The 13,758-nt window shown below is 42.2% G+C and overlaps 1 protein-coding gene across 2 annotated transcripts in view; it reads left to right on the forward strand.

Moving 5' to 3' along the window:
- The window catches only part of CCDC62 (coiled-coil domain containing 62), a 55,362-nt gene extending 43,062 nt beyond the window's left edge, over positions 1-12,300 (forward strand). For both annotated transcript variants that reach the window (XM_029619868.1, XM_029619870.1), the window contains exons 11-13: positions 696-827; positions 1,671-1,751; positions 11,528-12,300. In XM_029619868.1, the coding sequence (XP_029475728.1) occupies positions 696-827; positions 1,671-1,745 (207 nt within the window). In that variant the 3' untranslated portion in view covers positions 1,746-1,751; positions 11,528-12,300. The remainder of the gene's footprint in view (positions 1-695; positions 828-1,670; positions 1,752-11,527) is intronic.
- Positions 12,301-13,758: the final 1,458 nt, after the last annotated feature.

Raw genomic sequence — 13,758 nt, forward strand, 5'->3', positions numbered from 1 at the left:
CCAACTTCCGAGTACTGCATTATAGCTGGAAACACAGGCCTGTTGCTTATGGTGTGCTTTTTATTTTTCCCCCTGACATTGAATTGTTTTTATAGGGCTGTCATTTTTGGTTCATATTTTTTGACAACCCTGTCTTATTCTCTTATCTATAAGTAAACATAAAGTCACGGTTCAGTATACATCTTTGTTTTGACAGACTAAATCATTGGTTTAAGCTATAACTTTATAAATAAGATTTTAGCTTAATATTATACATTGAAATACTTTATAGTTGCTTGTTGAAAGCAGAAATCTGCTGTGCTGAGTGAGAACTTTTCAGCAGTGGTCAATACAATCACTAGGGTACTTTGCGAATGAAGCCATGTGTCAAACAGGATAAACACAAAGGTTAGCTTAGTGATTCTCAAAATCTGTAGTGCACGTGAGCCAACTCCTCTGTTTAGTGAGAGGTAAATCAGTGCTAACTGTTAGGGGTGTTTTTTTATCTAGTAAGCTGTATAAATGTATGTGTGTATACACACACACACCTACACACACACACCTACACACATACCTACCTTACTAGATAAAACAAAAATCTAACAGCACTGATATATATCTCCATTATACTCATTTGGTCCATTTTAAGAGTGAGGATGCTCAAAGTTAAACATGAACAACTTTGAGAAAAAATATTTTTGTTTTTCATGTTCCAGGAAACTTGTTCACCAACAGTCAAATTGCAGCGTTTGCTGGCTGAGTCTCGACAGATGGTTTCTGACTTGGAGCTTAGCGCCTTAATGCCCATCGGTTCTGGGTGCAGTTCCAGCAGCAGTGGTGGTACCAGGGTACTTAATTATACATGCACTTTTACTTTCTATGAACGCATAGGTCTTAAATCTTTATGAGTATATTCTACAGATATCCTGGTTGACTGCTTTTTTTTCATAATGCAGACTTTATTGTATTCTTGATTCATTAACTCGTAGATTGATCATGCCCTCTGACAGTTTGTGGCATCTTCCATAGTTTTATACGATCTTTCCCCCGTCTTTTTTTTTTACACGCGACAGCCTTGACTTAGGTGAAGCTAGTCCAAAGTTGTGACACTGTGATTCTCTACACTCTGATAGTGAAGCATGCTGGGATCCTTTCGGGAGAGAAGCTGCTGTTTAAATCCAAGTTATTGTTCTGTCCTGGACTTGGCCTCAATAATAAATTGCTTGAATGCTTAACTCAGTTGCAGTAGCTTAACTCAGTTGCAGTAGCAAGTGTGTTGGACTCTTAGGGGGCAATTTGTGAACAGCTTGTTGTGTGGGGGAGGGCTGCAAGTTCAGATTCAAAGGGAAACTCCTGTAGGGTTTCTCTTCAAAGGTTTGGGCCAGCAGAGGGCTGTTGTGTACCTGCTGGTAAGCACATGGAAGCAGGAATGGGTATGTCAGAATGAAATCCTTCTGCCTGCTTACCCTCCCCCTTTGAGTAGCGCGTGTACTTTTGCTCCGGGGGAAGGGGCTGGCAATTTTCAAAAACAACGTTTTATATGCGTAAACATGTTTACTTGCGTAAAACCCATCTGAAAATTGCCTCCTAGCATCAGTAACATCGGGTCCCAGCATCCTCTGTTTTTTATTTATTTAGTGTGACAACTGTATAATTTTATTTTTTTTTGTCTCTGTATGGTTCTGCTGTAGACGCCAGAAACTCCTCATAAAATGCAGCTGCCAGACATCAGAAAGGACGAGACCAAGCCCGAGTTTTCTTCATGAGCTGATGTATGTCTGTCTGTTAACTGCTTTTCTTTTCCTTTTGTTCTTGCAGTCACAGTACAGGACAGTTTTTCAATATTTATCATTTGCAGATTTGAATCTGTGTTAAATTTATTCAGATAGTTGTGCTCTATACCTTATTAAGAAATACAACTTTGTGCATGTCGTGACATCCTGGAACAAAGTGATTTGGGATTAATATCACTGTAAACAAGAGTTTTTATTTTAAACTAGAAGACTTTTATATCTACAGTATTTTTTTTCTTCAGTTTTTGCCTTTGGAATTTTTCCTCATTAAAAAAATACTTTTTTTTTTCCGATGACTCCGGAGTTTCCTCCTCCTCAGTTTGTACTTCCAGATCAGTCAGAGCCAGGACTGGGATCTGGTGCCATGAACTTCATTTGAGCCACACAGGGATTTTGCCCCTATTTCGTATCTCCCCCCTGGTCATTGCAGTAAGGGCTGGGGGGTCCATGCATCGGGGCTTTCTTTCTGAACCCTGTAGTGGTGGGCTCTGACTCTGGTGACCACTAGATGTCACCCTTAAGTAATGATGGTGACTACTTCTGGTGGGGGGAGGGCTATGAACATTGCTTCCACAGCAACCCCAGCCCTAGCTGAAATGAAGATTGAACCTGAGCCACCAGGCCAACCCTTTGAACTTTTCATTGACTAAATGAACATAAGAAGTTGCTATTACTGGGTCAGACCAAGGATCCATCAAGCCCAGCATCCTGTTTCCAACAGTGGCCAATCCAGGTCACAAGTACCTGGCAAGTTCCCAAACATTAAGTAGAACCCATGCTACTGATTCCAGTAATAAGCAGTGGCCATTTCCTAAGTTAACCTGATTAATAGTTTATGGACTTCTCCAGGGACTTTTCCAAACCTTTTTTAAACTACCTGCACTAACCACATCCCCTAGCAATGAATTCCAGAGCTTAATTGTGCATTGAGTGAAAAATAATTTTCTTCAATTTGTTGTAATTGTGCTACTTTCTAACTTCATGGAGGGCCCCCCCCCCCCGGTCCTTGTTATTATCTGAAAGACTAGATAACCGATTCTCATTTACCCATTCAAGTCCTTTCATGATTATATAGTCTTCTATCATATCCCCTCTCCAAGCTGAACAGCCCTAACCTCTTTAGTCTTTCCTCATAGGGGAGCTGTTCCATCTCCTTTATCACTTTGGTCGCCCTTCTCTGTACCTTCTCCACTGCAATTATATCTTTTTTAAGATGCAGCCACCAGAATTGCACACAATATTCAAGGTGCAGTCTCATGGAGCGATACAGAGGCATTATGACTTTTGTTTTATTCACTATTCCCTTCCTAATAATTTCTAAACATTTTTTGCTTTTTTGACCGTGGCAGCACATTAATGTATTATCCACTATGATGCCTAGATCTTTTTCCTGGGTGTAACTCCTATTTTGAAACCTAACATCGTGTAACTATAGCATGGGTTATTTTTCTCTATATGCATTACCTTGCACTTGTCCACATTAAATTTCATCTGCCATTTGGATGACCAATGATCCAATCTCGCAATGTCCTCCTGCAATGTATCACAATCTGCTTCTGATTTAACTACTACTCTGCATAATTTTCTGTCATCTGCAAATTTGATTATCTCACTTGTTGTACCCCTTTCCAGATCATTTATAAATATATTAAAAAGTACCGGTTCAAGTACAGATCCTGAGGCACTCCACTGTTTTCCCTTTTTACACTGAGAAAACTGACCATTTAATCCTACTCTGTTTCCTGTCTTTTTAACCAGTTTGCAACCTGTTTAAAAGACAAGAAAAGCAAGTTTGCTTACCGTAAATGGTGTTTCCGTAGATAGGGTGAACTAGCCATGCTGACATGGGAACTGTCCATCAGGCCCAGGAGGTGGAGCTTCAAAGTTGAGTCAGAGCTTTGCTCTGAGGCTGTGCGTGAGTTCCCGTGCTGGAAAGCAGATTCTTCTCAGTCTGTGATAAAGCAAGCGTGATAGTATATGGAGAATGTTGACTGTTCAGGAAGGTGGGTGGGTGAGCATGGCTAATTCATCCTGCTATCTACAGAAACACCATTTACGGTAAGGAAACTTGCTTTTTCCTGTTGATAGGGCTTAATTAGCCATGCTGTCTTGGGAGTCCTAAGCTCCCCATCACGCTGAGGAAGTAATTCATGAAGTTATGTGCATGTCAGCGTGATGCAGTTCAGGTGACAGTCGACTCCGTGGTCTACTTTGGTAATGACTGTAGAAGTGCATGACCCAATTTGGCATCTTCCGCCGTGTGTTGGTCCAAGCAATAGTGGGACGTGAATGTATGAAGGGATGCCCATGTGGCTGCTTTACATATGTCCAGTAGCTGGACATGTTGAAGGTGTGCTACTGAGGTGGCCACTGCCCGTACTTGATGAGCATTGGGATGTGGATAGCTTGGAATTCTGTTTGTGGTAGCAGAACTGTATACATTGAGCTATCCAGCTAGAGATGGTACGTTTAGCGACCGGTAAGCCAGGAGCATTTGGATTGAAGGAAACGAATAGTTGAGGCCTTTGGTGGCGAATTGGTCCATTGTTTATAATAGGTTAATGCCCTTTTGCAGTCTAGTGTATGCAGAAGGTTTTCTTTTTCGTTTTGATGTGGTTTTGGTCAAAAAGTAGGTAGTTCAATTGATTGGTTTAGGTGGAATTGTGAGATCACCTTTGGTAAAAACGAAGGATGAGTCCGTAGGAGTACTTTATGATGAAAGAATTGAAGATATGGGCTATAATGAACTAGCGCCTGCAGTTCACTAATTCTACGAGCAGAGGTAACCGCTGTGAGGGAAAACGACTTTCCATGTGAGGTACTTGATATGGGCTGAGTCCATGAGTTCAAATGGGGATAGCATCAGTTGTTCCAAGACTAGGTTTAAATTCCACGGCACTGGTGGCTTTGAAACTGGTGGCCGTAGATGCGCCAGCCCTTTCACGAAACGAGACACCATCGGATGAGTTGATATAGGTTGACCGTGGTGCAGTCTGTGGAATGCCGCTATGGCACTGAAGTGAACTCGGACCGAAGCCGTAGCCAGACCTGCGACATTCAAGGTGTGGAGGTAATCCAATAAAACGTCCGGAGTACAGGTTAGCGGGTCAATACCTTTCGTCCCGCGTAGCGTCTCCATTTGAATTGATAATTTCTTCTAGTGGAAGGTTCCCTGGAAGCTAGAATGACATCCTGCACAGTGAAAGAAAAGCCTTGTTCTGTTAGAAGGATCCGCTCAATCTCCATGCTGTCAGGTGGAGGGAGGAGGGTTCCCTCCTCTTGCGATAGATTTTCGTGGTTCGGTAGTCAAATTGGTGTTTCTGTGGAAATCTGTAGTAGATGTATGTACCATGGTTGCTGAGGCCAGGCTAGCACAATGAGAATCAGGTGCGCTGCATCCTGTATGCATTTTTGTATAGTCCTTGTACTGAGTGGAATCGGAGGAAACGCATACAGTAGTTTTTCCGTCCACTGAATGAGAAAGGTGTCCTGGGCCTCCCTGGGCAAAATGGAGCAGAATTGAGCTACTTTCCTGTTGGACTCTGTGGCGAAGAGGTCAATCGATTGCCTTCCCCATCTCCTGAAGATTGACTGTGCCACCTCATGACTGAGAGACCATTTGTGTAGATGAAATACACGACTGAGTTTGTCCGCTTGAGTGTTGGCTATGCCGGGTAGGTATGTTGCCTGCAACTGAATCTAATGATGGCGTGCTCATTCCAGAATGGTGAGGGCTTCCTTGCAAAGGGTCCAAGAACTGGACCCGCCTTGTTTGTTGAGATAGAACATGGCCACTTAATTGTCCATGTAGACCATGACTGGTCAACACTGTAGATAGGAGGTGAAGGCTCGTAACACGTAACTTATCGCCCTGAGCTCTAGGAGATTGATTTGAAATTGTTGTTCCTGTATGGACCACAGGCCCTGTGTCTGAAGGTGATCCAGATGCGCTCCCCATCCCTTGTGGGAGGTGTCGTTGGTGAGAACAACATTGTGCGGCAACAGATTGAATGGGGCGCCTCTTGTGAGCATCGTTTTGTTTAACCACCAATCTACATCCCTTATCATTTCTCCGGTTAAGGACACTCTCCATGTCAACAGTTGAGAGTGTTGTTTCCATTGTCTCTTGAGATCCCACTGTAGTCGTCGCATATGTAGCCTTGTATTGGATACAGTGTGAATCGATGCGGCCATATGCCCTAAGACTGTCGGGACTTGGGCGAGCTGACAGGAATTGCGTGATCTTGAGTTGTCGCAGGAGAAAGATGGATGATGCATCTCCTTTCCTGTGACAGAAAAACTCTATTGGTTGTATCTAGAGTCGCTCCTATGAATTGAATGTTTTGCGTCTGTTCCAGTTTGGATTTCTGGTAGTTGATGACAAGGCCCAATTTGTCGAGACAAGTGATTTGTTTCTTGGAGATGCTGGTGTAGCGTGCTGGGGTTGGAGGCCACAATTAGCCAGTCATCGAGGTATGGAAAACTTATTCCTTTTTGACGGAGGAATGCCGACACCACCACTGACATGCACTTGGTGAACACTCTGGGTGCTGCTGATAGGCTGAAGGGAAGCACCTTGTACTGATAGTGCTGACCATTGAATTGGAAGGACAGGTATTGGCAGGAAGAGCGGTGAATAGGAATATGAGTAAGCATCCTTGAGATCTATTGAGCACATCCAATCGTTGGGTTGGATTAGGGGCAGAATAGACTTAAGGGAGATCATCTTGAATTTTTCCTTGACTATGTATTTCTTGAGCTCTCGGAGATCCAGGATTGGGTGGAGATCTCCTGATTTATTGGGAATGAGGAAATATGGGAAGTAGAAACCCGTATTCTGGGTTGGAGGAGTTAGATGACGAATTGCTCGGTGTCATATTAGAGAAGCTACCTCCATCCTCAGCTGGTTGAGATTCGTTCTGCTTCCTCTGAGAGATGAGGAAGCAGGGGTGGAGTCATAAATTGGCTCTGATACCGTTGGTGGACTAGGTCCATCACCCCAATGATCGATGGTGACTTTTTGCCACTCCTAAAGGTGTGATGATGTTCCTCCTGCTGTGACTGTGTGTGGCGGTGGTGAAGGCATGACTAACTTCAAAAAGACGGAGGCGTCTTAGTTGCCAGAGGGGGTTGTTGCCCCTGCAACCCTGGTTCTGTTGTTGTGGTCTCTGCATTGGCTGATATGCCGAGGGGGATAGGAAGCATACGGTTGGTACGCCCGGCGCTGGAATGGTTGCCGCCTCAGTGGTTCGAAATAGCGAGGTGAAGAAGCAGAGTAGGACAGTGGATTCGTCAGGGATTATACAGCCACAGTGGCTCAGCTTAAGGAGAAGTCTCTCTTGGAACCTGTTGCCAAATAGGTTGTCTCCTTTACAAGGCAAGTTAGCTAACTTGTCATGTACATCCTCCCTAATTGCGCTGGCATGGAGCCAAGCCATTCGATGTGCTGCAATCGCGGCCGCGGAACCACGGGATGATGTTTCAAACGCTTCATATACCGTGCACAGCAGATGGCAGATCCCTTCCTCCATGTCCTGTATAGGTTGAGGGACGGAGGTACCAGGTCCGTGGAAGCAGGGATTGTCCTTTAACTGTTGAACGCATTCATATAAATATTGGACTATGTAGAACTGTGATGTTGAATCCGTGCTGCTAACATAGTCGCCTGGAATGAGCATTTGGCAAAAGTCATCCAATAAAACGAGGTCTTTACCCGGAGGAGTAGCTGAGTGTAGTCTGGACTTCTTCGCCTTGTGCATTGCCGATTCAACGACAATTGACACGTGAGGCAATTGTGGAAGAGTGTAATAGGTAGACTGTTTTATCTTACATTTTTATTTTATTTTTATGCATTTCAAAATTACACATGATATAACAATGTGAGGAAATTAAAAGGTGATACATCAAATAGAAATCAAAGATTCTTCCAATATAATCTTGTAAGATTATTATTATTATTACAATATTATACCACCCTTAAGTAAGGTATGCATGGGGGAGTAATAGCTATATAACACAGAGCGAAAAAATAGGAAATAAAGTAAAAAGTAGATACTAAGACAGCCTACACAATTGCCATATATATTGATTAGGTCACGTTTGGGTGAGCATCCAAAAAGAATTTCAACTGGGAGGGTTCAAAAAAGAAATAATCATTACCCTGATACTTATATAACATTTGCATGGATAACGAACTGTGAATTTAGAGCATATCACTAGTTCCTCAGATCTTAAACTTAAGAATTTCCTTCGCCTTTCTTGTGTGGCCTTAGTGATATCAGGGTACACTCACACCTTTTGGCAATAAAATCTGTACTATTTCTAAAGTACGTCCGAAATATGTTATTCTTCTCAACTATAAAGGCGAAAGTCACTAGCAATACTCCTCTTTTTGGGATTATTTCTTCTTGTGATATTTCCAAAAAATCAGTCACATTCAGCTGTCTCGATTCTTCCAAATTTCCTTGGTGTTTTCCAGCTTTCCTTTGCGGCAAAAAATAAGCTTTTGTGATTAATGGGAGTGCCGCCTTCGGAATCTTTAACTTTTCAATTAAATAATTTTTGAATAATTCCGTATGTGATATCTGGGAAATAATAGGAAAATTCACCACTCTTATATTTGTACTCCGTAAAGAATTTTCTATAATTTCCAGTTTCTTCTTTTGAACATTTTCAGTTTGAATTATGTTCTGTTGGTTTTTCTCAATCTGTTTCACTTTCTCTTCCACTTCCAAAACTTTTTTTCTTGTTTGTTTATTCTTTCTTCATTGTACCGATTATTTTTATTAATTTCAAAAGCAGATTTAGATAAGCCTAATGCATTTTCTATCGAGGCTAACACATCCCATAATGTTTCCATGGAAAGTTTAGCCGGTTTAACCAGGAAAGATCTTAATTCTTGTATCTGCTCACCTCCTCCCGCGGCCTCAGTATCATTGCCCCAATTCGATTCCAACGTTGGCTCAGCGGGGTTGATCGATTCCCGAAGTAGGGGTAGGGTAGGCCCCCTGTGGTAAAACCAGAGGTCTCACCGACAGTTCGCTTTTCCCTTTCCCTTCTCATTTTCCTCCTTGACTGCTCTCCTTCTGAGCTACCAGCTCAGTGGGGCTGACCAGGGAGGCCGATGATGTAACCTCTCCCGCTGCTCTCAACCGTTGGGGTGGGGATGGCGTCTCTGGCGTGCCGGGGCTTAGCGAGATCTCCTCAGCCAGTATTGGAGACGCTCGCTCCACGTCTCCAATTTTCAGCGGCCCTCGCTCCCGGCTCCATCGGCGTTGATATGAAAAACTTCTCGATGGTAGGTTGTTGATTATTCAAGCTTTCGGCGGCAGCTAGGCTTTCACGGAGCCTAGCTTTTCGCTTAGTATGAGGCATTTAAATTATCGGGAAAAGTCCAAGATTCAGGAAACAATGTAGAGCTGTAACAGCGAGAGCTTTCCGAACCTCTTAGTCGGTCGCCATCTTGGCCACTCCCCCGTTGTTTCATCTTACATTTAAGGTCCGTTTTCCTGGAGACTGCTGGGATTGTGAAAGGTGTCTCCCAGGACTTCTCTAGGACAGTGTCAAGCACGCTGTGTGATGGGAGCGATGTCTGCTCCGCCAGAAGGTCAAAGATCTTCAGCAAGCCTAGGGTTGCTGCTCTGGGATCTGGTACCTTCTGGATATCAAGATTGAGAATCCAGCCCATCTTTTCCAAAATTTAGGGTATGTTAGATCTTCCGGTGGTGAACTTGGCTCTGCTGGGTCATTGGTCGGCCCCTGTCACATGGTAGGAGCAATGAACGGCTGGCGCCATCTTAAAAAATGGCGTGGACCATCCATTGCTCCTATCATGTGACAGGGGCCAACCAATGGCATCGGTAGTCCCTGTTACATGGTATGGGCAAAGGGCCACCGGCACCATTTTGATTACTGGCAGCCGAATGCCCGAGAGGGGGAGATCGCTCCCAGGATCCCCACTGGACCACCAGGATTTTTAGCAAGTTTTGAGGGGGGGGGGGGGGTCAGGAGGGTGGGGGATTTTAGTTAAAAAAAAATTTTTTTATTCGCTCCATAAGATGCACAGGCATTTCCCCCCACTTTTGGGAAAAAAAAAGTGCGTCTTATGGAGCGAAAAAAACGGTAAATCATTCAATAAGGTAACAGTTTTCAAGTTAGATAATTTTAATTTGAATAAAGAATTTTAATATAATACAGTCCCCTGACATGGCCATGTTTTGCCAGTGGAGTTGTATCGGGAGGGACCCACAAACAAAGTCTTTAAGTGAGCTAAAAGAAAGTTTAGAGGTGGTAGACCGCTGGGGGTCAGCCAGCATGATGCGTGCCGCTACAGGAGGACCAGCTTTTTCTGAGCCATAAGACTTGAGAATTGCAGCGATAAGTGCAAGGAAAATTGTCTGTTTGCCTTCAAGCAATGAAATGTAAACAAGTGGACCCGTTCAATGTAAATCCTACGCTGCAGGGAGGAGTGACTGTGCTATAGTGAAGCCCTTACTGCAGCGGGAGATTATTATTATTATTTTTTTTTTTTTTTACTACATGATTGAAAAAGCTCTGCATGCTGAAATTCAGTGCACAGTTTTATTGTGATCCTTCTTACAGTGGGCCTTAAAGTGAATCCACTACTTGTGTGCAACTAGGTAGCAATTATTTACATGGCCAACACCCTAAGAATAAGGATGTTTGATTTGTATGAGAACCCTAGATTAACATCTCTACTTCTGCTCTTTAATTCCTAAGGGGCCAGTGCAATATGCGCCTAAAAACGGGCGTCCAAACTGGATGCTTGTTTTTTCAACGCATGCACATCCACCTCTCTTGGGCACCCGATGCAATAATCACATGAGCTGCCGTGCTAAAAAAGAACTTGCTAGGGATAAACTGTGTGTCCCTAGCATGTCCTTGGCATCAGGTGCCCAGGAGACGTGGCTGTGTGTGAATTACGAAAACGGATGCTCGATACGAGCGTCACTTTTATCCTGCGGCATCTAATTTACTGGCACAGTATACATGGCCTGGAGCGTGTATATTGTATGGCCAGAATTCTTTTTTTTTTTTTTTTCCCATCAAGCCTTTTTATGTTTTCATGATGCTGCTTTCTGTGGTTCCTCCTACTTAAGTACAGCAACAATACTAAGTAGGAGGAGCCACAGAAGAGTAGTGGTTTTGGTTCTTTACTTGAGCCTTGTCACGTGGCAAGACTTTATGCCAGGTCCGGGGAAGGCATTAAATTTGACAGGTTAAAAAGTGCGCATTGAGTGTAGGGCGGATTTTTTTTTTTTTTTGCATGGGGGGGAGGGGGGAGAGTAGCTAATAGCCTCATCTACATGTCATGAGCGCTATTAGCTACATCTTTGTTTGGTCATGCTGATTTCCTTATTGCATCAGGGGTTAGTCTAGTGTGTCCAAAACGCATGTCCAACCGCTTGTTAACCTGTGTGCTAGGCAGGGCGCATTTTGTTGCATCTGCCCCTAAGAGAGTAGAGGGCAGTGACAATGCCCTCTTGGTGCAATAGAAGAAAAGCAAAATTGTCAGTTTGACTCTGACAATTTTTATTTTTATTTATTTTTTTGCTACTTCTAAAGCAATAAAAGTGATAGATATGATCTTTAAGTTTGACATCCTATGAAATGCAGAAAGCAATGTGCTCTTCCTGTTTATGATAGAAAAAATGCTGAACTGTAGTCCTTCAGGAATTACATTGATTCATTTAATCTTCTTTGGTTTTTTTTTGTTTTGTTTTTTCATTAAACAGATTTTTGGCATGTGTTCCAGAAAAAAGCACTCAGTATTAGAAAATACATGACTTGAATGGTAGAAAATGCCACACAAGCTACAATCCAAAAAGGGCTGGGATGAACTTATGTATGACACTTTCTTTTACTTCGGTTGTGTTACATTACCCATGTGCCAGAGAGATAGTCATATACCATTGTACAATAGTTTGCATGCTGAAGCAATCCTAAACATGTCTTTGAAGCATGTGTAAAGGGATTATAATGTAATCATTAAGTCTTTGGATTCCTGGGGTTAGAATATTTCTAGCACCAAAATCCATGGGCAGTAAGGGTAGAAACTGTGAACCAGCAAGCCCCAGAGGTTAAGTAGATGAAGTGTTCATTAAATATCTAAATGGTGTTTGTCTCTGAACTATACATTTCATAAAAGTTTACTGCTAAGCATACTGACCTTAAATGCTAATCTGATACTTGCTAACACATGCACATAAAAAAATTGCTGCAGTAATTCAAAACCAACAGGCAATCCACTGATTACCTAAATGTTGGGTGTCCCTAATTTACAGGAACAAATGAACTTTAACTAAAGCATCTTTAACAAAAGTATATGCAGTTGTTTAGCAAGATCTTAAACAGGAGAGGTGGTTTTTTTTAAATAAAATGTGTAAAGAGTTTAAAATTCCTATTTTGTATCTGTGTCAATATGGGACCATTGAAACTTTTTAAACAATACCGAACTGATCTGTGATAGCTGCCAAATAAATTCATTTTTTAAATCTCTGCTTCTTAATTTGTGTCCTAGTGTGTGAATTATTTACATAGATGTGAAGGATAGCATAATATTAATTGCATACTGTTTATATTAACAAAGCAAAGCAAAACATTGTCTCACTTTATCAAGGCCACAAGCAGGTGTTTGGGTTCTAATCATGTTACTGGCGTCTGATTCTCACGTAGCAGATGATGATTCATTAACTACATGTCCCATCCCCAGATTCCTGCACAAATGCACATCCCTCTTCAAAATTACTCCCCCTTGCAGCTCTGTAGTTACAAACTTACCCTCATTGTGTATTATTTCAGGAGGTGGGGCACCTTACTCACTAACCCCCTTCATTTACAAGGCAACCTAAGCGAAGAGGAATGTCATAAGAACATGCCATACTGGGTCAGACCAAGGGTCCATCAAGCCCAGCATCCTGTTTCCAACAGTGGCCAATCCAGGCCATAAGAACCTGGCAAGTACCCCAAAAACTAAGTCTATTCCATGTAACCATTGCTAATGGCAGTGGCTATTCTCTAAGTGAACTTAATAGCAGGTAATGGACTTCTCCTCCAAGAACCTATCCAATCCTTTTTTAAACACAGCTATACTAACTGCACTAACCACATCCTCCGGCAACAAATTCCAGAGTTTAATTGTGCGTTGAGTAAAAAAGAACTTTCTCCGATTAGTTTTAAATGTGCCCCATGCTAACTTCATGGAGTGCCCCCTAGTCTTTCTACTATCCTTTAAAGGAGAACTACCACCCACCAATTCAGACTGTAATAGAACAGCATCTACTTAAACTTGAAATATTTATACTACTTTGCCCAATTAGCTACTTTTATGTATGGGGTGACATGCTAGATCCTACTTCAGGCTAAATCGATTGAAATGAGCAGCACCTCACTTTTTTTTTTAATTCAAGTCTCTGTATTAACATAATGAAAAGTCAAACATTTATACATGTTTTGACATATGCCATAGCTAGTACCCAGCTTATGGGGTTTTTTTTTAACCTATAAGAATATTTCTGTTTTCAAGAGGTTATGGTGGTAGTTCACGACAGCCTGAAGTAGGAGGAGGTGGGTTTTTGTTTTTTTTTTTGTCAACCCAAACCTTTCTCAGGATGGATGGATTTGCATTCCCAGTATTTTTGTGTGTGTGGCTGGACTGTGACAAGAAACCTTCCGGCACAGGCCCACTTGTAAAAATAGCAACCACGCCACATGATATCTTTACACATCAGCTTGTGTTTTTGGAACGTGGTGAGTTCTTTTGTGAGAGGTCAATAAAATAACTTGTTTAGAACGTTTTCTTTTCCCAAGTAACTGATAGAAAACAATTTGTATTCTAGTTCTTAATAATAGTCTCGCTATTTTTAATAAAGATTATTTTTCATTAAGGGAGAATTTAGTAGTTGTGCCGCTCTCTTTTTTTTTTTTAATGTAGAGTTCATTAGGTCCCTATTACTTCACTGAACCA

The sequence above is a fragment of the Rhinatrema bivittatum genome, chromosome 11 (assembly GCF_901001135.1).
Source record: "Rhinatrema bivittatum chromosome 11, aRhiBiv1.1, whole genome shotgun sequence".
Lineage (NCBI taxonomy): Eukaryota > Metazoa > Chordata > Amphibia > Gymnophiona > Rhinatrematidae > Rhinatrema > Rhinatrema bivittatum.